The 23,208-nt window shown below is 40.4% G+C and overlaps 1 protein-coding gene across 1 annotated transcript; it reads left to right on the top strand.

The window, feature by feature from the left end:
• Positions 1-754: 754 nt before the first annotated feature.
• On the top strand, positions 755-18,282 carry ano10b (anoctamin 10b). The gene is made up of 16 exons (XM_049574569.1): positions 755-904; positions 1,018-1,085; positions 5,443-5,708; positions 8,189-8,362; positions 11,045-11,182; positions 11,762-11,878; positions 12,253-12,369; positions 14,772-15,110; positions 15,384-15,566; positions 15,706-15,761; positions 15,853-15,927; positions 17,013-17,177; positions 17,259-17,450; positions 17,548-17,685; positions 17,775-17,891; positions 17,977-18,282. Exons 3-16 carry the CDS (start codon positions 5,450-5,452, stop codon positions 17,998-18,000), a joined length of 2,094 nt encoding a protein of 697 aa, XP_049430526.1. The 5' UTR covers positions 755-904; positions 1,018-1,085; positions 5,443-5,449; the 3' UTR covers positions 18,001-18,282.
• The last annotated feature ends 4,926 nt before the right edge of the window (positions 18,283-23,208 follow it).

Genomic DNA, 23,208 nt, shown 5'->3' with positions numbered 1-23,208 from the left:
GCTGAGTGCCATAAATTCTTTGACACAGTGAAACAAAGTGCGTGAGCTCATGTACATGTTCATTAGTTGCAAACAGATAAATTCAGTTAAGCGTTCACAATAGGAAATCACAATGACATCAGCGTGGGCGGCAGTGGTCACCAAGGTGGAGTTAATGGTGGTTTGATGGTGCACAAATCCAGTAGGACATCATAGCCAACAGCAAATCTGAGCCGCACATGGTTACACATGTTTCATAATAGATGAAGCAGCAAAAAAAGAAACAAGATTGTCTTTTCTCACACTTTGGGGTCTCTAAACACACCGTGGACACATATTTATGTTAAAAAGCCACGAAAAAGTAGATTTCACATAATACCTCACTTTTAATATTAATATTTTTAAAGATTTTATGTTTGACAAATGAAAAAAATAAGTAGGCAAAGATCAGTAAACCTAATTCTGACCTCTCAGGACCCATTTTAGGGTTCCAGCCCTCATATTGGGAACCACTGATGCTGTAGTATGTGGTACAGTGTAATTTGTTTCAGTGTCAAACATTGGATTTGCTTCATTGTTTGAGTACAGTTAAAGCAGCAGGTTGTCTGAGGTTTCAAACCAAAGTGTAGTTGCCCTGGAGCATCTTTAGGTGTGTGTGTGTGTGTGTGTGTGTGTGTGTGTGTGTGTGTGTGTGTGTGTGTGTGTGTGTGTGTGTGTTTAACACACAGGCGGGTGGTGCAGTAGGACCCTGGGCTGCAGCTGCAACAGTAAGGCAGAGAGCAGGCAGAAGGGAGGAGCCTGAATAAAAACCAAACAACCCTCCACACCCTGCAGTCTCTGGGAAGTTCCTCCGCATTCCTGCCATACACACACACACATTATGCACATAGCCGGAGTGCTGGGAGGAACCTCACACTGAGGCTGGGTGAGTGTGTGTGTGTGAGAGAGTGAGAGTGTGTTGTTCCTGGTTTCTTTTCAGGAAAACTGAGTAGATGTTGTTGTGTTCAAGTTCATGTGTGTGTGTGTGTATGTTTTCAGACAGGAGTTTGGAGGGGCCCTGCTGTAGGACCAGAGACCAGAACCTCTTCATCAGCGCTCCCTGCCAGGTGCTGTATTTCCTGACTCATCCTCTTTCACCTTATATGTCCCTCTCTCTCTCTCGCTGTCACTGTCTGTTTAAACAACTCAATCACAATAGGAGGGACGTTTGCACTTTCAGTTCTGCCTTCCTGTCTCTGTCTGTCTCCCATGAGTTTGTCTAAATGTCAGTGTGTCTTCAAGCTCTGTAGCGATGCAGTCAAAACAGAGGAAGTTCTCTTATCTGCTCTTAGTGCCAAAGTGACCGCTGTTTCCTTGTGAGAAACTAAAACATTTAGTGCTGGGTTATATCTGAGGGGTGCAGGAAGTAACTGAAAGGACAGCCAGAGTGTAAATGACAGAGTGCAGTATGCAGATCACTGGAAACTGCTGCATGTTCAATCCGACATGCAAATCTAAGAGCTCCATAACCAGTCTAATATTGTATAAGTAATAGCTGGTGATGCAAATGCAGAGAGGAGAAATGAACATTTTAACTGTCAAGACATGACTGCAATCAAACATGTAAATGATGCATTATAAAAAGTTTATTGCAGCATCTCAGAGAGGAGGTTACAAAGGTTGGTGGCACATTAATAGAGTCCTTAAACAGCTAACTAGATTCTGACTTTATTTATGGCTTCATGACTATTAATCTTCACGCATACCCAAGTTATGACTACATTAACATCAGTATGCTAACATGCTCACATTAACATTTCTAATATGCTGGTGTTAAGAAGGTTTAATGTTTACCATGGACTCCATCGTTGGCATTCTAACATTTGTTAACTAGATCTTAACACAAAGTGGATCTGAGGCTCATGGAAAGTTTTGCAGGGATGTAGTCACAAACTGTATTGGACAAAGGGAAAATTTGACCTGATGATGCTGCTAGATGAAAAATTATGGGAGCATTAAAGTTATAAGTCACCCTGAGGTGGACGTTAATATATCTGAACCAAATGATATCCAGTAGTTGTCGAGGCATCTCTTAAACTAGGGGAGAAGTCAGTGTATCAACAAAGTCATTAGCATTTAACATCTGATAACCAAATGTACCTGTACGAAATGCCAGTCCGTCTCATAGGTGTTGAGATAATATACAGGATAAGTAAAAACTGTGATCCGCTGGTGGCGATAGTTGTTAAATCACATTAGGGACGCAGTTTTAGAAACTTTAGAATTTTCAAAGCATCAACAAAAACAACATTCTCAGGTTTAGCTGACTGAGTGCCATTTTAAGGAGCCAACATATGATTAAGGGCTGCACAGGAAAAGTGCACGCACTGTTCCGTTTTATGACAATTTTATGACTTTTGTATGACATGGTAACATTAAACAAAAACAGAAATTCAGAATCGGTGGTGCTATATCCTACATAACACTCATATAACATTCTAGTTCTTCACTTCTTAATACATTTGAAAGTAACAAAATAGAAAGACAGTACATTGTCTGACAACGACTACGTTTACATGCACAAAATATTCTGTTTTTGCCTTTATTCCGAAAAAGACAATCTTTCTACTAATGGGTTTTTTAATGGCTAATTAAATGAATATTCCACAAATACCCCCATTTACATGCAGCTGTTCATACTCCAATTACTGTGCCATAATATACAGAAGTGGAACGACTGGAGCTGCTTGTCATTTTGCTTCTTTGCATCAAAATTGGATATTTTTTTTCCTACCAGTGGAGGACTTGTTAGACTGTATGAACACAGCCTCCCTCTTTCATCCCTTCAGTCACCTTCTTGAAAAGATCAGTGTTGTGATCTTTGTGCATATCCAAAAACCTGTTGATATCCAAGTCTTTCATCTTGTTTAAAAGTAAGTTTGTTTCTCCTTCTGACCAGAATTGTTGGCTTTTCTTCTGGCCATACATCTCTACATCAGCCCTGTGAAAATGATGGAAAGTTGGTTTGTGTACAACATATCCATGACAACGCACAGAGCTGACCATAAACAGACAAGGCTGTGTGACGCAAACTGTGGTAAAAACCCCAGTTCAGATGTATATTCCAAATGCACTGTATTCATGTCCAAATAATGCTTTAAAACCAAAATAATCATATCCTAATCAGAAAAAGGCCTAATTCATAATATCCAAACATAATATGCTGTTTACATGACCCTCATCAAATTCAGAATATTGTCATATTCATGATAATAGTCAAATGTTAGTGTGCCTATAAATGTAGTCGTAGATTGAAGCAACAGCTTCTGCCGGGGTACAGCACTTGCACATATCACATGCAGAAATTCAGTGGGAGTTGAGTTTATTTATTATTAGGGTCCGGGCAGCTAAGCTGCCAGGACACTATTGTAATCCTAGGTATTCTTCGTCTTCTTTCTTCTTTCTTCTTCTGAGGAAATCATACTTCCCATGGGTGAAAACTCGCCAAACTTTGCACAAAGGTCCAGTCTCATGCCAGATATCCTCAGCTGTAAACTCAAGCCAATAGTCCTGATGGTGGCACTACAGCAAGCGTCTAAAGTTCAAAACTTTGAAAATTCATAACAAATCAACCATACGTGCTATAACTTCACAACTTTCATCAAACTGTAGCCCCAATACTGAAGAAACTTTTGTACACTTAAACCTATTAAAAATTATGAAGTTCATCACTCTGTTTTTTTCAAAAACTGTAAAACTTCTTAAACCTATCTCTCAATTAACACCAAACTTGCTACAGAGGATCTTCAGACTGTCCTACAAAAACTATGTTTCTCAGATTTTTGATTGATCAAAAATTGAGCCTACAGTGCATCAAAATGTTTGACTGTAAACGGTACTGTAAACATATACGTACAAATTCTTGCTAAATAAATCTTCAATGTTCATGAAAAAATGACAAAATTCTAGAGTCATGGTAGATGATGTGTGGCAAATTTCAGAATTTTATCTCAAAAACTGAATTTTTGACAGCATTTTGAATTTTGCTCTAATGTGAACAGTTGGAGTCAATGTAAAAATGGCAATTTTAAACATCAGTTTTTCACTTATGGAGCAAATCAATCATTGTTACAAACAAGTTACCAACATCTCCATGCTGTCTAGATGCAATATGTGTATTTTCAGATTTTTGTCTTAATAACTGAATTTTTTACAGTGATTTCAAATCTGCCTTTCCATGCACGGATGGCTGCTTTCCTGTGAATGGCTTACTCAGTTTGTGAAGCCACTGTTGTGTTGCTACTTGCCAATTAGCTCAGAGAGGTATACGACCGTCTTAGCTTCCAGAGGTTGCGGGTTTGAGCCTCAACTGGTGCAGAATCCACATTGTAATGTAACCATCTTCTTGTGCTCCAGCTTATTGCTTAAAATTGCCTGAGCGTGACTAATCACTGTGCAGCATCTTCAAGTCTTTTTTTCTGCTAGAAAATCTGCCTGCTCATGCTTGAAAATAAACCAAACTTTGCACAAAGATCCAGTGTCAATACTTCAGTGTGAAACCATCTGAGGCCCCTCACTTTGCACATAGCTCAACTAGTTAAAGATCAGTTTTTCACTTATGAAGCAAATCAATCATTGTTAAAATAAATTACCAACATCTCCATGCTGTCTAGATGCAGTATGTGTATTTTCAGATTTTTGTTTCAATAACTGAATTTTTTACAGTGGTTTCAAATCTGCTTTTCCATGCATGGACGGCTGCTAAACCTGCACATTTGGCTTAGTCAATTTGTGAAGCTACAAATGAATTGTCACTGACTAATTAGCTCAGTGAGATAGAAATTTATCCTTAGTCTCAGAGGTTGTGAGTTCAAGCCTCAGCTGATGCAAAAGGCAGATTGTGTTGCTAAATTCCTAAATGTCTTCCAATTTTTCTGTTGTTGCTCAGAATTGCCTAAAAATGCCCGGACCCGACCCATTGCTGCACAGCAGCTATAATTATGATTACATTTGCTCATAATTGTTTCAAAAGGGTGCTGTGCAGTTGCCTTTTGTAGCAAAGCCAACAAAAAAAACTTTATGTTATCAGTATATTGTTGGTACATTTTGAGTACATTTGAGTATTGGGTAGATGCGTCCTCCCTACAATGTACAATTACTGCCTAATGTCAGATCACTCAAGTCATTAGAATTCATCCCCTGGGCACCATGAATGTCTGTGCCAAATTTCATGACAGTCCATCATATAGTTGTCGAGGTATTTCATGCTAGTACAGTTAAAAACGTAAAACAAGTAAAAGTGTAACAAGGGAGGAAAACCTTAAATCTTTGTACAGTTTCACCGAGCCAAGAGCAGTTCTTTACAGATGATCTACCTGCTTAGCTCTCCAGTTGGGACATAATGGAGACAACGATGACTAATGGAGACAATGATGATGATGATGTTGACTGACTGTTGACTGTTTTGTCAACATTTCTTCACAGTCTCACCATGAGTAAGGAGGGAGGTGATGAAGGTGGCAGCAGCAGCAGTGACACAGCCCAGCAGCCAGAGGAGAAGACTCCAGCTGGGAAGGGCCTGAGCAAACTGAGTGCTGTCGCTACAGGACCAGGCTGGACTAAAGTTAGTTGCCCGTGCTGTTTCTCAGAGCGTGTCGAGCCGTTGGTTCTGGTGAAGCTCGGAGAGAAAGTTCGCCCTGAGACGAAACGGTGGCTCATCAGAGTGATTGGAGCTCCTCAAAAAGATGGAGGTGAGGGCTCGAATATCAGTGAAGCTCCAAGAGTGCTGTGGAGCTGCTTATCTGTGTGCATTGATTGCAACCTTGCAAAGAAAAACATACACATCAAACATTCATGAGCCTTTCACTCTCTCATAGTGAAACAGGAGTCATTGCCTGCAGCTCTATAGCATTTACACATTTTACCACTGTAGCATTTGCATGTGCATGCCACTTAGCAATAAAGATAATTATAGTTAAATGAGTCCATGTAAATGAAGACCAGAGGTGGTTTGAATTTAACTAGGACTGAAAACATATCAAAACAGGGGCAAATTTGTTCTTGTTATTTCACTGTTCAAAATACTTTTTCATGCATGAATGGAAAATTGATTTGTAGACTATTATTTATACTTAATGGCCATTTTATTTCACTCATTATGGTCCCTGAGGAGCTCTGCAAGAGTAGCCTACATCTGTTCATCTCCTTTTTTTACTTTACGCTAGTGGATCAGTCATTAAAGCCATACTGTGCTGCCAAACATGTTCAGCCCCACAGAACTTTGAAACTGTAGCAGAGATCCCAAAGTTTCCAAAGACACCAAATATATAACAAGACATCTGGAATATTTCCATGTGATGAAATGGCTCGGTCCTTATAACATGAAGTTTGGGGTTTGAGTGTTTCCCTCAGAGTAAACATCATGTTATTGCAATATAGAGCTGGAATAAAGCAATACACAGCATGCTGTTTAGAGAAGGGTTTAGTGAGGTTGGTGTCACTTTTTGGATGGAGGCTCCATCTTGTGAGGATCGTGTGTTACCTGTGCCTGCTGCGGTGGTCAGGCAATGCACTGATCATGATAAACAACATAGTTTGATATGACTTGGCAGCCCAAGAATGGAGCTGATGCACTACTTCCACTCACATACCCAGACATTATAAGATGTCTTGTTTTAGGACTGCGTGCATGCGGTGTGGTAACAGAGATAGCAGAACGCATATCTCATAAGATGGCGCCCCCGCCCTACGTGATGTGCCCAGCCTTGTCATTCTCTATATATGCGCAGTTCAAAATTATTTTAACAAACCTTAGAAGGACATATCAGTTTTTTTCAACCTGGATCTTGTGCTCATATTTGTGGCTTTTCTGACTCTGAGTCATGCTATCATGCACCCACGACCTCTGTTGTTGCAGGAAATGTGATTGCAAAAAAACAACACAGGCTGTATCAGGGCAGGCCATGCAAGACTCCTAAAGCTTTCCAAAAACATCAACGTTACATAAATTATGAATTTAGAAATTACCTCCCTGGATTAGCTATTTTACCCAACAACATAGGGATCTCCCTCCAGGGCAACCAGTCCACTAACCAAGCTAGCTGTTTTATTACAAACTTCCTTCATCTGCAGTTATATATAGCATGTTTTAGAATCTATACAATGGAGGTAGGCCAGTGAGTGCGAATTCAGCATTACAGAATAATACTGAAATTTTCCTTTAAAGTTACTTAAAGGAAAATAAACAGAACTCCTCACAGCTGTAGATGGTAAATTAAATAAAACAACTTTTTCATATTTGCTGGAACTGTCACTATAATCACACAGCACTAAATGAGACAGACAATCTGTGAAAAAAATTACCCCCCCCTGCATATTCTACTGCCGTGAAGCATTTCTAATGGCCTTAATGTACATGAACGAAAACATCCCATCCTCAGAGCCGAGGAGTCTCAAACACATCTGTCAATCACTGCTCGTTAACTGCAGTCAAACTGTCAAACTAGGCAGCGCTGATCAAATTTTAGTGTACTGTTTAGCTGTAAAATGAGAAAGTTTGTGACCTTGCCATCATGTCGAAAACGGTTGAGCCAAAACTAAGTACTGCCCAAAAGCTGGACCAACTTTCTTGTTTTACAGCTAAACAGTACACTAAAATATGTTTCTGAAAACATCTGAGGTGAGAAGTCTGAGTCTTGTTTCATTTTTGATCAACGCTGCCTAGTTTCACCACAGTTCTTGGAGGAACTGACATGAATGACAGGTGAGATTCCTTGGTTCTGATTGGTTGTTGCTGACTGTGCCGATTTTAGTGAATACCATTAAAGGCAGTAGTAGACGTGATATTTTTCACAGATTATCTGTCTTGTGTCTTTCAGATTATGGTGACAATGAAAGTTATATTTCTAAGAGTTACCAACTGTAGCTTTAATTTCCCAGGTATCTTTAACAGCTGCCATCATGAGGTTATTGCCTCTATTTTAGGATAATATAAAAAAAAAGGTTTCTCTCTGTGTGATCAGCTCAGTGTTTTAAGGGTAGTTATATTTTTCAAGTCTGTTTTAAAACAATACTCCCATTGCCATATGAACATTTAAATTCTGTTTGGTTGCTGTAATTATTCCTCCTCTCCATACTGACCATGAAGGGATCCTTAATTTCTTCCCTTTTGGTTACAAATGACAAAACAAGAGTTTCAGTGCTCCCTCTTTGCTCCACTGTTTCACTCCAGGTGCTGAATTACTGGCCCACCCGGGTGAAGATGCCAGTGGTGACATCATTGTGGTCGCTGCCCCACGCTGTACATTACTTAAGGTCACTGAAGAGTTGGGTCTGTGTAAGACTTACCACACCGGGGAGGTGGAGGCCTTCTCCTACCACGACAGAGACAACTTTAAAGATTCAGGTACTTTACAAGTTGAAACCATTATCATAAGAGGAGGTGTATGTTAGTTCTGTAATATATTTAAAACATGATCAAACATGGTGTCAAATTGAAAGGGCGCCAAGTTAAGTTTTACTGTCTGTTTACTTTACCAGGTGCTCAGATTTCCATCTGATAAAAAGTCTGTATCTGTTTGGGATGAAATGTTGCACACTCATTCTGTCAGCCTGTAAAGGGCTATCATTTTATTTTGTCCCTCTGATCTAATAGTAGCTTCCTGTTTCCAAGCCATAAAGCTAAAGCTTTCGTCATGAACAAGCAGTCTGGCAATTACACAAAAGTTCAGTTGTGCTGGGTTTTTCCATTGCGACCGTCCAGGGCAAATTATGTAAGTCCACTTTGGTTATTTAATTAAGCGTATTCTTCCGCTTCTTAAATTAAATAAATCTTAAAAATAAAAAACATTGGATTATCCAAAAAAATGCAATGCATTGTCTCAAAGTTAGCTCATGATCAAAAACTGTGATGATATAACACTCACTGTCTGAAGTGTGTTTCTGTGTAAACGCATCCCTGCACACAAATCTTCTGAGTTCCTGTCTTTAGGGCACTGGTTCCTAACCTGGGGATCCCAACCCCATTTAGGGTCAAAAAAAGCTTCACAGGAGGTCCTGAGCCTTTCTTGATTTCAAGGGACGTAAGAAAATTCTTCCTTAAAAAATATGTAGTAGGCTTATATCTCAGCACTTCATTCATTCATGTGAAAAAAACTCAATAAAGTTATTTTTAAAGTTTATATTATATACTTTATATACTTTAAAGAAAATCTCATGGGATAAGGGCGCAGTAAAGTTATATTCACAGAGCCTCTCTGCTAAACAGTCTTTTATTCTGCATTAGAAAAATACGCAGTGAAAACATTCAAAAAGTTAATAGAACAATGGCCAAGCAGCAGGGAGAAGAACATGCTGTGTCAGTAAAAAAACAGAAGCCTATTACTGTAAGTATGATTGTTGATTAAAAAATAAGCCAGTGTTAGGGAGTAACCAGTTACATGTAATTCAATTACAATTAAAGGTGTAACATAGGAGTGTATTCTTTTTGGTAAAAAACTTATATGTAGAATATAATAGTCATTCTGTTGCTTTGCATCTTTCCGCTGTTCAGGAATGCCAGATGTAACATCAAATTCTGTGACCCTGTCCCAGACTCCATTAAAAAATCATTGGGGTTTTTTGAGTTGCTGAGTGGTTAGGTCAGGGGACTAAAAGTAATACACTGAGAGTGTTTACTTAGCACGGGCAACAGACAATTTGTCATAAAATATTCAGTCCTCCATTAAAGGTCTCTATATATAACTCTCAATGAAAAATCATGATAGAATTATTTGTAAGCCTAATTTAATAAAGAATAAACAAAAAGGAGAATAATGCAGAAAAGGGCTAGGAGAGAGGGAGGGGGAGGGCCATTAAGGGTTGGAAATAAGTAAGGGAGGGAGTAGTGGTGTAAGTTAGGGTTAGGGTTAAGTAAGTATTAACTTTTTGCCTAGTTCAAAACATCTGTTTGAAAAGTAATCAAAAAGTAATCAAATGTAATAAGTTACATTACTCTGATGAAGTAATTAAAATAGTTACATTGCTTATTACATTTTTAATAGGGTAACTAGTAATCAGCAACCTTTTTCATTCAAAGGTAACCTTCCCATCACTCCGTGATGCAGACAGAGAATCCTAGAATAGTTCCTAAAAATAACAAGAAAACTCATTTCTGATGCAAAATTCACAAGAAATCTTCTCAAAATGTATCTAAATTGCTCGTTGAACACAAACTTCCTGCAGTTATTGCGTTCACTATTTGGGTTAATTGTGCAGTTTATCAGTTGTTCTGTGCTTTTATTCTTTTATGTTGTCCATAATGGTCAGTTTACTCAGTGATAGAAAAGGGCCCGGGTCCCTCAAGGAAAATGATTGGGAACAACTACTTTAGGGTAAACCTACAGAGGTTTTAGGGTGATGAATGTTTTGTGTTAAGTGTTGACTCACTGTAACTTAAATTATCTGGTTAGATGTTATGACAGTTCAACCTCGAGAGGAGTCCCACAGTGTCCATCTTGGTCTGGTGACCCTCTTGGAAACCCTGTGTCTGTTTGTTCAGTTTGCTCATAGAAATCCCCTTTGCTGATGTAAAAGTGGTGCAAGACACAGTTGTTGTAGTTGGATGAGCTGATCCAAGCTGAAGTCGGTTTTATCAGAGCAAAGGTACCAGTCTTTGTGAATGGAGTGGCTCAGTCCATAAGGACTTGGCTTGGGAACTGATGGGTCGCTGGTTCAAGTCCTCATACGGACCAAGTATGGAGTGTGGACTGGTAGCTGGAGAGGTGTCAGTTCACCTCTTGTGCACTGCTGAGTTGCCCTTCAGTTGGTTTCTGAACAAATACCTGCAAAACTATGACATACTTATTAGCCTTAGCTGTAGCCTACTTTGTGTACACTATACAATACAATACAATACACACTCAAAATCTTTGTGTTATAATTGCTATTGTGACTTTGTTAGTATGCTGATGTTAGCATGTTAGCATGCTGATGATGCCTGCAGACTCTTGGTCTTGTCCCTTTTAAAAGTGAATATTTAATTTGTGTGCGTGTTTGTGTTCATGCATCACCGGCTTTATCCATCTACGTCTCTTCATGTGTGTGACAGACAACATGGAGGTGTTCCTCACTCTGGCAGAGCGGCAGCACATGGTGAAGTATGAGCTGGACGGTCTGCGGGCGCAGAGAGACCTGAGAATACCCGGCATGCCTGACAGCTTTGCACTGCAAAACCGTGACAACATCTGTGAGTGCTCTTGCTGTGTCACACACACTGGAAAGATTTCCTCTGAGATAAATACTTTACTGGGAGGATTTTTGTTTTTTTCCATTTGTCACTTGATTTGATCATTTCAAATGAATGCCTCCGGACAAACACGCAGACACAAACAACAACTCAACAGCTGATGATCACCACTTGTGATCTCTTGTGCTCCATTCTTGCAGTGCATCATGTCACCACATTGTAGTGTCCTATTCAGTCTTTAGAGTAATCTAATCATCAGTTATGATTCTGTTTTTTGGACATACTGACAGCCATGATGTTAATATTTGTTGTTGACTGCTGTCTTCACATTCAGACAGTATCCAGATGTATTATGTGTAGGCTGTCCATGACTGGCTGACCTCAGCTATTCTCTCCTCACATTCAATCAAGAAATTGCCTCGGTCAGCATCAGCCTGAGTGTATGTGACGTACTGTATGTGTGTGTGTAACTGTACATGTGTGGATCAGTTCTCTCCCTCTTTAACCCATGTTCTCATGCCATTCTGGTTTGCGAGGGTTGTTTTGATGTCATGTGTGTGAAACCGAATGTTGTTGCAGGGCAGAAGCTCGGGTCAGCTGGTGTTATTGTGGACACGTATCCCCTCCACAACGCGGACAAACTGAAGAGTCTCAGTGAAGCCTGGTACACTGGGAATCAGCTGGCTCAGCCACTGGGTGGGTGGAAATACAACACACACACACACACACACACACACACTACCTCATGACTGCTTGTACACTGTAAAATCTGACAAGTTGATCCTAAAATCTAGGAAACCAATAAAAAATGTGAGTAAACGTAACTATTTATCTTAAGTTATGTTACTATAGCCTATACTTATAGGCTAAAGATCTCTTCATTTTTTTTAAGATCAATTTCGGTTTAACATTGTATGCACACACACACATGCAGAACCTGATGCAGATATATATAAATATATTATAATTCACAATAGCTAACTTTGTGGTTGACAGTTTGTATTTTCTGTCTGTAAAACAACTGAGGCATGATGCACTGACACCAGACACCTGTCTGCTGCTTTATCCAGATTCAGTCAATGAGTATTTCGGAAGCTCTGTGGCTTTCTACTTCAGCTTCCTCGATTTCTACACCTGGTCTCTGCTCCCTCCAGCGTTACTGGGCCTGACCATCACATACTTCTCAGGTAGGTGTGTGGATTTATCATTTATTTTTGTCCATGTATACTGTCTATGGCATTTATGATTCTGCCCTTCATCGTTTTACCATTAGAATTGAGACTTATTCATTTCTCAGAAACTTATGCTGCGTCTCAAGTACACTCAAATGTAATACACTGCATATATATGTACTTACTAGTGTAGTGCACAAATTTTGACAGTGCAGTGTGGTCTCAAATCAAACATGGCTGCTCTGCTCTTAATGGAGATGATGGTTACAGGATTCGAAACTTTTCTTATTCTGCTCGCAAATTGCAACCAGGTGAAGCATTTTCGCCAACATTTGACAAATTATTGTCACCCGCCAAAATGTATGCTTACTATATCTACTTATTTGCTCACTTGTCTTCTCATGTATTCATTCATTTATTTATTTATTTTATTAAGAATGAATTTACATGCACAGCATGATATAAACAAACTTATCAAGCATCTGACCACAAATTTATACTAAAATCTTCTACAGTGAAGACCATATAGTTTATGCCTATATTAGTTTATGTAACATCAGTGCCAGATGATAAAATGTGCCACTCATAGCTAGCTAACAAGCTATTGTCAGTATTGGTAGTAGTATTAGTACCAAATTATTACAGAATTAACCCAGTAGAGGATGACTGAGGCTGAGAAATGTCTGATGCTGTACACTCAACTTTTTTGACCATTATGAGTGGACCATCCAGGTACTTACAGTGCACTGCATTTTACCTTACTTCTCAGTGTGAACACGCTTATGCACTCAAAATAGCAAATAGTACAGAAGAATCCGATGTGAGACACAGCATTCTTACCTTAAAGCTGCACAAGGCCATTTTTAAATGTAAATTATACTTATTACAAAATTAAGCAGCTGTTTGAGCTTAAAATGACTCTGATGCTGATTTTCACTGGCTGATGTGTGATGTTTTACACCGAAACATAACAAAGAGACAAGAGAGGATTGCAACAGTACTAAAAGTCTGCCATATTAATGGCCCTGAGAGGCTATATCACTCTTTAAAAAAAGAGAAGCCTTGTTAATCTTATCAGTGGAAAGCCAAGAACAGTTGTTGCACTAATTTCATTTAATCCTTTAATTACCTTGGTGAAAAAACTTTTGCTTTTTAAAATAATTATGCTGTATCACCAGAAAACTTTAACAACCCTTATCATGAGATAATGAGGTAATTCAGCCATGATTTTGAGAGAACTGATTGAATAAAATATTTGTAATCCAGTTGTTCTTGGCTTCCACACTCATCCTACATTACCTCTGTGAAAGAAAACTCATTTTTGCCCACTGCTATGTAAAGCTTGGCCTGAGGGTGGTAACAGAGTAAAGGCTGTTTTGTCAAGTGTTAGCACGTTAAAGCATGTGAACATGCCTATGGTTACTGTATTGGGTGAGTGTGAGGCAGCTTCGAGTGAGATCCAAATGCAGACAGACCAGGCAGACAGAAAGAGTTCAAGGCTAAGTGATTATATGAGAGTACATGAGCTTACTGGTATGGGTAGAGAAGTCTACACAGAGGTGACAGAGTCCACGGGTAAACAGTCAGACAGGTAAAGATTCCGGTTAGGTTACAGGTTACAGGTTCAGGATTCAGGATTCAGGATACAGGTGGCTTGAAAGCAAAGTACAAAGCAACATTTAAACTTCAACCATCCGTCAGGGAATGAGTGGAAATACATAAATACTGCTGGTCTGATGGGGGAAAGTAGAAACAGGTAAGCTAGGAAGGTCTGGAGGGAAACAGGTTACTGAAGGACTGGCAAAGAGCAGGTGGAAAGGTCAGAGGGCATCCGCTGGGCAGGTAAAGAATGATAATAAATGGGTTTGAAGAGGTGGGAATGTAGCTGGAGCACAGACTGTATGCAAATAATGCACATAGCCACCGTGATGTCACCCATTGGTTTGAGGACTTGCATTTTGAAGTTTAGCAGTTTGGCTATCGCCATCTGGGATTTCTGATGCCTCACAGGGGGCATCATGGGTAAATAAAACTTCACCCCTGAATAGTTGTCATTAATGTTGAAATTAGATACAGAGGCCCTTTTGTAACCAGGTTATAAACATGTTTATTTCTGCTGTAAAGTTGGTCATTTTTTACATGGGGGTCTATGGGGATTGACTGGCTTCTGGAGCCAGCCTCTAGTGGCCACTTGAGGAACTGCAGTTTTGGGTACTTTGGTGTTGGCTTCTCTTTTCAGTCACTGCTTGGGCTGGAGGGAGGGAAATACAGGCAGAATGTAACATTTATATTTTTACCATGCATGTTATTGAATGTTAGGAAAGCGTTTAGCATGTTAGTATGTTAGCACGAAAATTTCTAACTCCGAGAATGCGCACACAGCTAAATGGATTTTAAGCGCTTCTCGTCCATCACAGGTGAGGTTCAGAAGGAGATCGAGGAGTCAGTCTCAGGCTCGCCAGCCACAGATCTTGAAGATGACTCAGGACCAGCTGTCGGCGGTCACATGATCCAGGCGGTCTTTAGCATGCTCTGGTCCACAGTTGTTATGGAGCTGTGGAAGCGTCGGAGCTCCTCACTTTCCTACCGCTGGGGGACCCTGCACCTTGCCGAGCGCTTTGCAGAGCCCCGACCTGGTTTCCACGGTGACCTCGGGGTGAACCCTGTGACAGGTCGTGTGGAGCCGCTCTTTCCTGAATGGAAGAGGGACCTGCGTATGGCACTGGTGTCGGTCCCAGTGGTGGGGCTGTTTCTAGGTACAGCTTGAATTCTAAATGTGAATTGAATGAACCCATCAGTGCATATGACTGAGCTGAAAGATAAAGCGATGTTCATTGTTTGATTTATATGTAAAAGAAGTATCAGTGATGTTTTTCAAAGGTCTGCTCACGAATAAAACATCAGTTAATGTCAAGTGAAGAGTGTTAACATGTGACAGATGCAATACTCTGCTCTTTAATATTGCAAACACTCTTCTCATCCCTGCCTCCATCCTCATGTCTCCTGCCCTGTCACGTCTCCCTCCGCAGGTTTAGTCATACTGGGTATGACTGGTTTCTACTGGGGGGAAGCCCAGGTGCAACAGCTAAACAAAGACTGGGACTCCCTGCTGTCTCAGACTTTGATCTACATGCCCTCAGTGCTTCACATCGTCTACACAAACGTGCTAGCGACTGTTTACAGGACAGTGGCACTGTCTCTGACTGAATTTGGTGAGTGATATGGAAAGATGAAGCCAGGTTTAGGAAAAGGGTTACAGGAGGGACACAAAGAGAAAAAAAAAATCTGATCAGGTTATACAGTCTTACCACTGATTAATTAGCTAATCATTTCTCTTATATTTCCCCTTAGAGAACCACAGAGAAGAGTCTTCCCATGAGAATCATCTGACAGCCAAAGTCTTAGTGGTTAGTTCCTCCTCTCCTCTCCAAACATTAGCCCTCACATCATCTTGACCCAGCAGGCTCTCTAACCAGCCTCTTGTCTCTCCTCTCTCAGTTCACCTTCTTCAACTACTTTGCAGTGCTCTTCCACATCGCCTTCTTCAAGCAGGATGTGCCTTTGCTCCGTAAGGTAACAGCTGAGCTCTACAAATCTTCCACTAGTCTCAGTAAAGCCATGTGTCTTCTAGCAGATACTCTAGTGATTTAGCAATGCACTTCCATAATTGCGGAAACTTGATTTAAAAAAAAAAAATAAAAAAAAATAAAAAATAAAAGGAATAAATCGATGTAGCAGAGGCCGAGATGTCCTGTCTCCTGTCCCGAACTGATGTGGGTCAAGATCATAGACTGTGTAAAATAATGTAAGTAGGTAGCCACCGGTGATGTTACCAACTGGTTTGTGGACTGCCATTATGAAGCCACGAGTATGGCCTTTTGACCATCATTATCTTGGTGTTTTGGGGCCAGAAGTCACCATATTTGGAGACTGGACCTGTGAAGGAGCAAGGGGTGAATCTGACTCATAGACTGTGGTGATGCCTGCCCCTAAATATGTGCAACTTTAAGCCTTAATAAAATGTAAACAGATGAGTTATATAAAAAAATCACCCCCGTACAGTTGTCAGGAATGTTGAAATTAGCTACAGAGACCAAAATGGAGGTTGCTGCTTGTACAAGATACAAAAAATTGCTGAATCCTGCAATTCTCATTATGCAACTAAAGAGAACTCCTCCAACCTAGTTTGCAACACAGGCTTTCTGTTTCTTAACACAGGCTGAGGTCATCAGGGTTATTTCCTCCTTCAGAAGCTGAGCAGTACAAGCTTAATTAATAGACCGGACTTTGAGGCTAATTTGACATAGTGGCCGAAGTGTGTAACTACAAAATTGGGGTCCCTCATGTGATGTCATTGGGCCCAAATTACTTTGCCCATAGACTTAGGGAAAGAGACATCTGTAAATCAATGGATACATTTTTATGAGGGTCACAACCCCCACAAGGCAAGGCAAGGCAAGTTTATTTGTAGAGCACAATTCGCACAAAATGATTCATTTCACTACATGGACTTGATCCATTTGGTTCGATAACATTTCGTAAGACTAGAAGAGCCGCGTGTTAAAAGAAATTTCCCCATTAAGGTTGGGGGGGGGGGGGGGGGTAAAAAACCTTCATGAATGACAATAAATTCACATATTCTTTTTGTCTGTCTAAAGCGCCTAGCATCTTTGCTGATAGTGACCCAGCTGGTGAACCAGGTGACAGAGGTGGTCATACCCTTCCTGGTGGACCGCTTCATCAGCGCCCCCAAGAGGACAGAGAGTGAGGACGACCCAGATGAGGACAAATTTAGGAATCAAGGCACCCTGCCTGCTTTCCCAGTGAGTGTACAGTATTCACGCCAAAAGAGGGATTAGAAAACACTCTGGCAGTGTCTGACACAGCTTCTTGTTTCGCCACAGGGCTTGTTTGCAGAGTACATCGAGCTCCTGGTGCAGTTTGGGTATTTGAGTCTTTTCTCCTGCGTGTATCCCCTGACGGCCGTGCTGCTGCTCATCAATAACCTAACAGAGATCCGATCAGATGCTTACAAGATGTGCAAACTCTTCCGGAAACCCTTCTGCTCTCCTGTTTCTAACATGGGCGTGTGGCGGGTCAGCAGTAAACACAACACACAATAGAAATGAGAGGCGCCCAGAATGTCACACTCAGCTACGCAAGAACAGCTCATGTCATTGTCTTGTGTTTCAGATTGCTTTCGAGGTCCTGAGTTTTGTCTCTGTCGTGTCCAACTGCTGGCTACTGCTGCTGTCACCATGGATACAAAGGCTGTCTCAGGAGGGCGAGTGGAGCAGCACAAACATTCTGCTGATGGCTGTTTTGGTGGAGGTAAGAGGGAGGACACAGAGGTTGTCAGTGAGAGTCACATTAAGAATAATTACAGCCTGACATTTTGACCTGTGTGTGTGTGTTTGCAGCATGTGCTGATCTTGGTTAAGGTGGTTTTGTCGGTGCTGATCCCCGATGAACCGGACTGGATCCGTAAAAAGAGAGAGCATATTGAGTTCACATCCAGGCAGGCCTTGAGAGAGCAGGTTAACCCTCCACCACAGATTTCATTACTTAGCATTTTGGTGTTCTCCTTCATCAGTGTGATGACTTCTCTTTCTTTTCTTCCAGAAACTGCATTCTAAAGAGTCTTGATTGCATTTCAAAGCACTGATGCTTCATGTTGTCCTGTGCTGGGCTGCTACAACTAGAAGTACCAACCTCAGTGTTGTGTGGACCGGCAGAGGAGAAGACGAGTCTCCGATCTCCAGAAGGGCCCACAATGTATACTGCTGTGCATGTACCAATATTCACCCCGTACACATGTCTAGTGTTTCTGCTGCTCTCACTAATTAACAAGGTGCCTCTGCAATGTACACCCTTTGATATGCACTCATATTACATACAGTATATACTGCAAGTGCAATTGAAACAGCAGCAGCTAAAAAGTGTTTTGCTTTTTTTTTCTCAATAGTAGACAGCAGATGGAATGTATTGGTTATGTTTGCAGAGTAGATGCCCTTTAAAAAAGATAATGTTATGATAATGGAGGTTTTCACAGGCTTTGCTCAGATTTAATGAGGGAAAACTGAAGAGCTCTTGTAAAATCACTATGGCTACAGTATGTACAGTCAGTATTTACAAAAGTAAAGGACAGACAGGACAAAGTGTTTTGGGCAGGTTCATAAACAGACAGAATACTTGACAAAATCATCCTTGTTTTGGCAGGAGTAGGACTCTTTCAGGAGGGTGTTTGCTAAGATTTCTTTGTGATAAGCTACAGGTAGTGTTCAGGATTCACCAGAGGACAGTATCATCACCTGAGGGATTCTAAGATTAAAAGACAAAACTTTATTTATCTCAAAGGGAACTGCTGTGGAAAGTTTCAGTACAAAAGGGGAAGAGTGCAAGTATACAGAGTGCAAATATTAGTCTTTAAGACAAAAAGCAAAAAATATATGTAAATAAAAGTTAGTCTTCGAAGTGTCTTTAATCAGAATAGGGGTTGGCTCGTGGTAATGAAACCACCAGTAGTTATCACCCAACAGTGCAGTTCTCCTCAGCTCTGCAGAGTATTTTAGCACCTTTTATCTCATTGTTTTGGTTTTCTGGTCCTGCAGCTTTGCAGTTTTGATCGACTTTCACCACTAAAATATCAGCCTGAAGTCAGCTGTTTTCAGTAAAAAGAAATCTCTGATAAACCCACTGTGTGCTACCAAACAGCAGACACACAGTTAGAGACTAGCAGTTTAACATAATGGAGCATTTAGCAACTGAAGGGCCAGATACTTCCCTAAGGAGTTGGTGGAGACCAAAAGCAGAGCTAAAAAGAAAGTAAATTAAGGACATCAGGTGCACAGAAACACAGCTCCAAATAAATGATAATGTTACTCTGTGAGGGCTGGATGTGTAAATAAGCAACTCTTTAGAAGTTAGCCATGCCAACTCTTTAAAGGGATGTTATGTTAAAGAGACACTTCACCCCCAAATCAAAAGTACATATTTTTCCTCTTACCTGTAGTGCTATGTATCAGTCTAGATTGTTTTGATGTGAGTTGCTGTTGTTGGAGATATCAGCCGTAGAGATGTCTGTCTTTTCTCAAAAGTAATGGAACTAGATGGCACTCGGCTTGTGGTGCTCAAAGCTCCAAAAATACATTTTTAAAACGCAACAGCAATGTCTCTCTCTGGAAATCATGACGTGGTTACTCAAGATAATCCACAGACCTTGTTGTGAGCAGTTTCATGTAGGAGCTATTTTCTTTTCTACGGAACTACACCAGTCAACTGTATCACCGCACAGAAGGAAGCGTGCAACTACTGCTAGCTCACCTAGCACCACTGAGCTAGCTAACATTACAGCTCAGCTGATGAGGACGCCATTAATGTTTGCATCTCGCGCTGTCACGAGCACAAGGCTTTTGTCTATACACACATCCTTCTGCGTGGGGATACAGTTGACAGGTGTAGTTTGGCAGAAGGAAAATAGTTGCTACATGAAACTGCTAACAATCGTGGATTATCTTGAATAACCAGGTCATGATTTCTGGAAAGAGACATTGCTGTTGAGTTTGTCAAATGTATTTTTTGGCGCTTTGAACATCACAAGCTGTGTGGCATCTAGTACCATTATATTGGAGAGAAGGCAGACATCTCTACGGTTGATATCTCTAACACTCAGCAACTCACACCAAAACAATCTAGACTGATAAGTAGCACTATGGGTAATAGGAAAAGATGTTCTGATTTTGTGCTAAACTGTCCCTATTATGTTGTGTTTAGAAAAGAAAGACAATTATTGCAGCTTTGGATTTAGAAAATCATTAATTATGTCTGTAATTCCATCAAATGGGCTAAAAAAGTTTGTGATGTAATCCTTTGACTAATACTGCAGACTGTATTCTCAGTTATAGTATGGTGCCAGGTGAGTTTGGTACTCAGTCAGTATTGACAGTGGAAAGAATTCACATCCTGAAGACTCTGACAGTGGAGTATTTTACATATTTATTTATAAATGTTCTACAATAATGGGTTTATTATCTGTTATTGTGCTAAATTAACTTTATTGTCTGAACTGGCATTTACAGGTCCAGTGTGTAGGATTTAGTGGCATCTAGTGGTGATGTTGCAAATTGCAACCAACTGAGACTTCTCGTGTGCGCCAAGTTTGTAGAAGAACTACAGCAGCCAGCACAAATGCTCATAAATGCGAATGGCCCCATCTAAAGTTAGTGTTTGGTTTGTTCATTCTTGGCTACTGTAGGACAACATGGCGGACTTCGTGGAGACCCACTCCGTATATAGATATAAACAGCTCATTGCATGGTAACGAAAACAAAGCAATTCTTATATTCAAGTGATTATAAACTAATAACAACAAAGTTATAATTATGCTACCATTCCTGCCGATAGATGTCCCTAAATCCTGCACACTGGACCTTTAAGAACTATCAAGAAATGATGAGAAACACTTAGAGATTTGCTTCTGGTTGAGTAGTTAGGAGAATATGTTTCATTTGTACTCTCCCTTGATGGTGCTGCCCTCTCCTTGAATAATCACAGTATGGTTATAGTATGCATGATTATAATATGAGAACAGTAAGCTATGTGCTGAGATTTGGTTTGCAGTGAAAGTGATGGGGAGCTACCAAAGAACTGCTATGTGCTTTGCTATTAGAGATGTATATTTTTTTCTGTGTGGATTTCAGTCTTTCCTCACTCACCCATCTGCTGTGTGCCTCGAAGAATGAGTTCACTGTGCTGCAACAACTACTTCACCTTACAGTCGAACACTTCCATAATATTGGTGTTATTTCACTGTTCACTGCTGGAAGATTTGACTTCATATAATATATGTGTAGATGAATCCACTGGGGAGGTCCGCTATTTCTTCAATCCTTGCAGCACAACAGTGCTGTGGTGCTTACTACATGTTATTGATTTTAGGAGTTAGTATTCTGTGCAGCCACCAGGAGGCAGTATACACTTTCCATTTTATTCCACATGCAGCTTTTCACAAGCCCTGGTGGCTGTAGAAGGACTGTCTCAGTAAAGATGCAGATGGGTGGTGAGACTTTCTCATGAGGCTGCACGTGTGCACTCCTCACACTAATCATAAAACTAAGTGTGTGTGTGTGTGTGTGTGTGTGTGTGTGTGTGTGTGTGTGTGTGTGTGTGTGCATGCTCTGTTCTGAAGGGTTGTATTGAATTATATCGAATGATAAACATTTAGATAATCTGGTCCCAGGATCAAGATATCAGGTCAGAAACAGAGGTGATAATGTTTGCTGATTGTCCTGTAATAAACTCACAGAAGGAAACTGGTTGTTTGCCGTGTCGACTCTTTATGAAAAGAAGCTGGATTCAACCTTTCCAAGCTTCTTCACTCCACTACATATATTTGACAGCCACAGTTACTGGTTTCTTTACTAGAGCTGAAATGTTAAATTATGATATGCACTTAACATCATTTTATACATCAGATTAATTGATAATAGAAAGAATTATTATCAGCCCTATATTTAACAGATTAGAATCCCAGAAACCCAATATGATGAGCTTGTAGAATATAGTATGATGGTTCTGATTGCTGAAACCACCAAACAGTAGATAAGAATGTTTAAGATTAGTTCCACCTCGACAAGCTATGACATTGAAATGCTTCGTACATGTTATTGGATTTACAATAATTATCCAATAATGTATAGACTAAGGTAAAAAGGACAGGAGCCATTCTGCTGCACAATGAATTTTGAGTACATTTTGCTGATAATACTTCTGTACTTTTACTTGAAGGTCCAGTGTGCAGGATTTAATGGCATCTAATGGTGAGGTTGCAGAACTGACACATCTCACATATAGGAGAACTATAATGGCTGGTGCTAAAATATTAAAGGGCCTTTTTACAGCCAGTGTTTTGGTTTGTCTGTTCTAAGCTACTGCAGAACAGCATGGCAGACTCAATGGATGAGGGCCAGCTCCCTATGTAGATGTAAATGCCTCAATCAAAGGTAACAAAAACACAATGAATCTTTTTTGGGGGGGTGATTATGAGCTAATGAACATAGTACTATATTCCTAGATACCACTAGATCCTACACACTAGACCTTTAAGACAGAATTTGAATGCCGGGTTTTAATTTGAAATGGAGTATTTTACACTGTGGCACTGCTACTTTTACTCCCACCAATCGTTGTATTATTGATTGTCTGTGCTGGTGATTTAGTTATTGAATTTTTAGTCCTCACATGAACATTTGGCTTATCATTATGAGTCAGAATAGCAATGCCTGAGGTATCGTGATCTGAGGAACACGGCCCACTTAACCTACTGCAGAGCCCTGAGGCAAAATAAACTCTGGGGTCCTCCCACTCTCTTTGCTTTATTATTTCAGTTGATACAGAGCACATTTTCAAACATATGCAGTTTATTGAAATACTGTTTTTGGGGCAGCTCAGGCCCCAGATGCCTGTATTACCTGGTTGGTAATCCAGCTTTGTGGAGAAGGGGATATTTAGTCTCTGGTGTGTGTGGGGGAAACAACACAGTATATGAGAGGCTCACCCCCGAATGTCCTCATATCCATAAACACCCCAGCATACACCTGACCTGCACAGGGCTGCTTGGATTGGATTTGCCTCTTGGCAAAGAGGAGCAAGGACAGTCACCACTGAAAAGTTAAAAACAGGCGATTTATTCATTATATGTACAGATAAATATTAGAATTTGTTTATTAAGTGGTCCCTGGCCACCTATCATTTTGCAAAAGCGCCCCCCGGGCAATGCCAGTTGAATATCCCCTGCTGTACATTATCCTTGCCCACGTTGTCTATAAAAACAGCACACTGCACACTTTCATCCCG

Source organism: Epinephelus fuscoguttatus, linkage group LG4 (assembly GCF_011397635.1).
Source record: "Epinephelus fuscoguttatus linkage group LG4, E.fuscoguttatus.final_Chr_v1".
Lineage (NCBI taxonomy): Eukaryota > Metazoa > Chordata > Actinopteri > Perciformes > Serranidae > Epinephelus > Epinephelus fuscoguttatus.
This window is presented reverse-complemented; position numbering and strand designations above follow the sequence as displayed.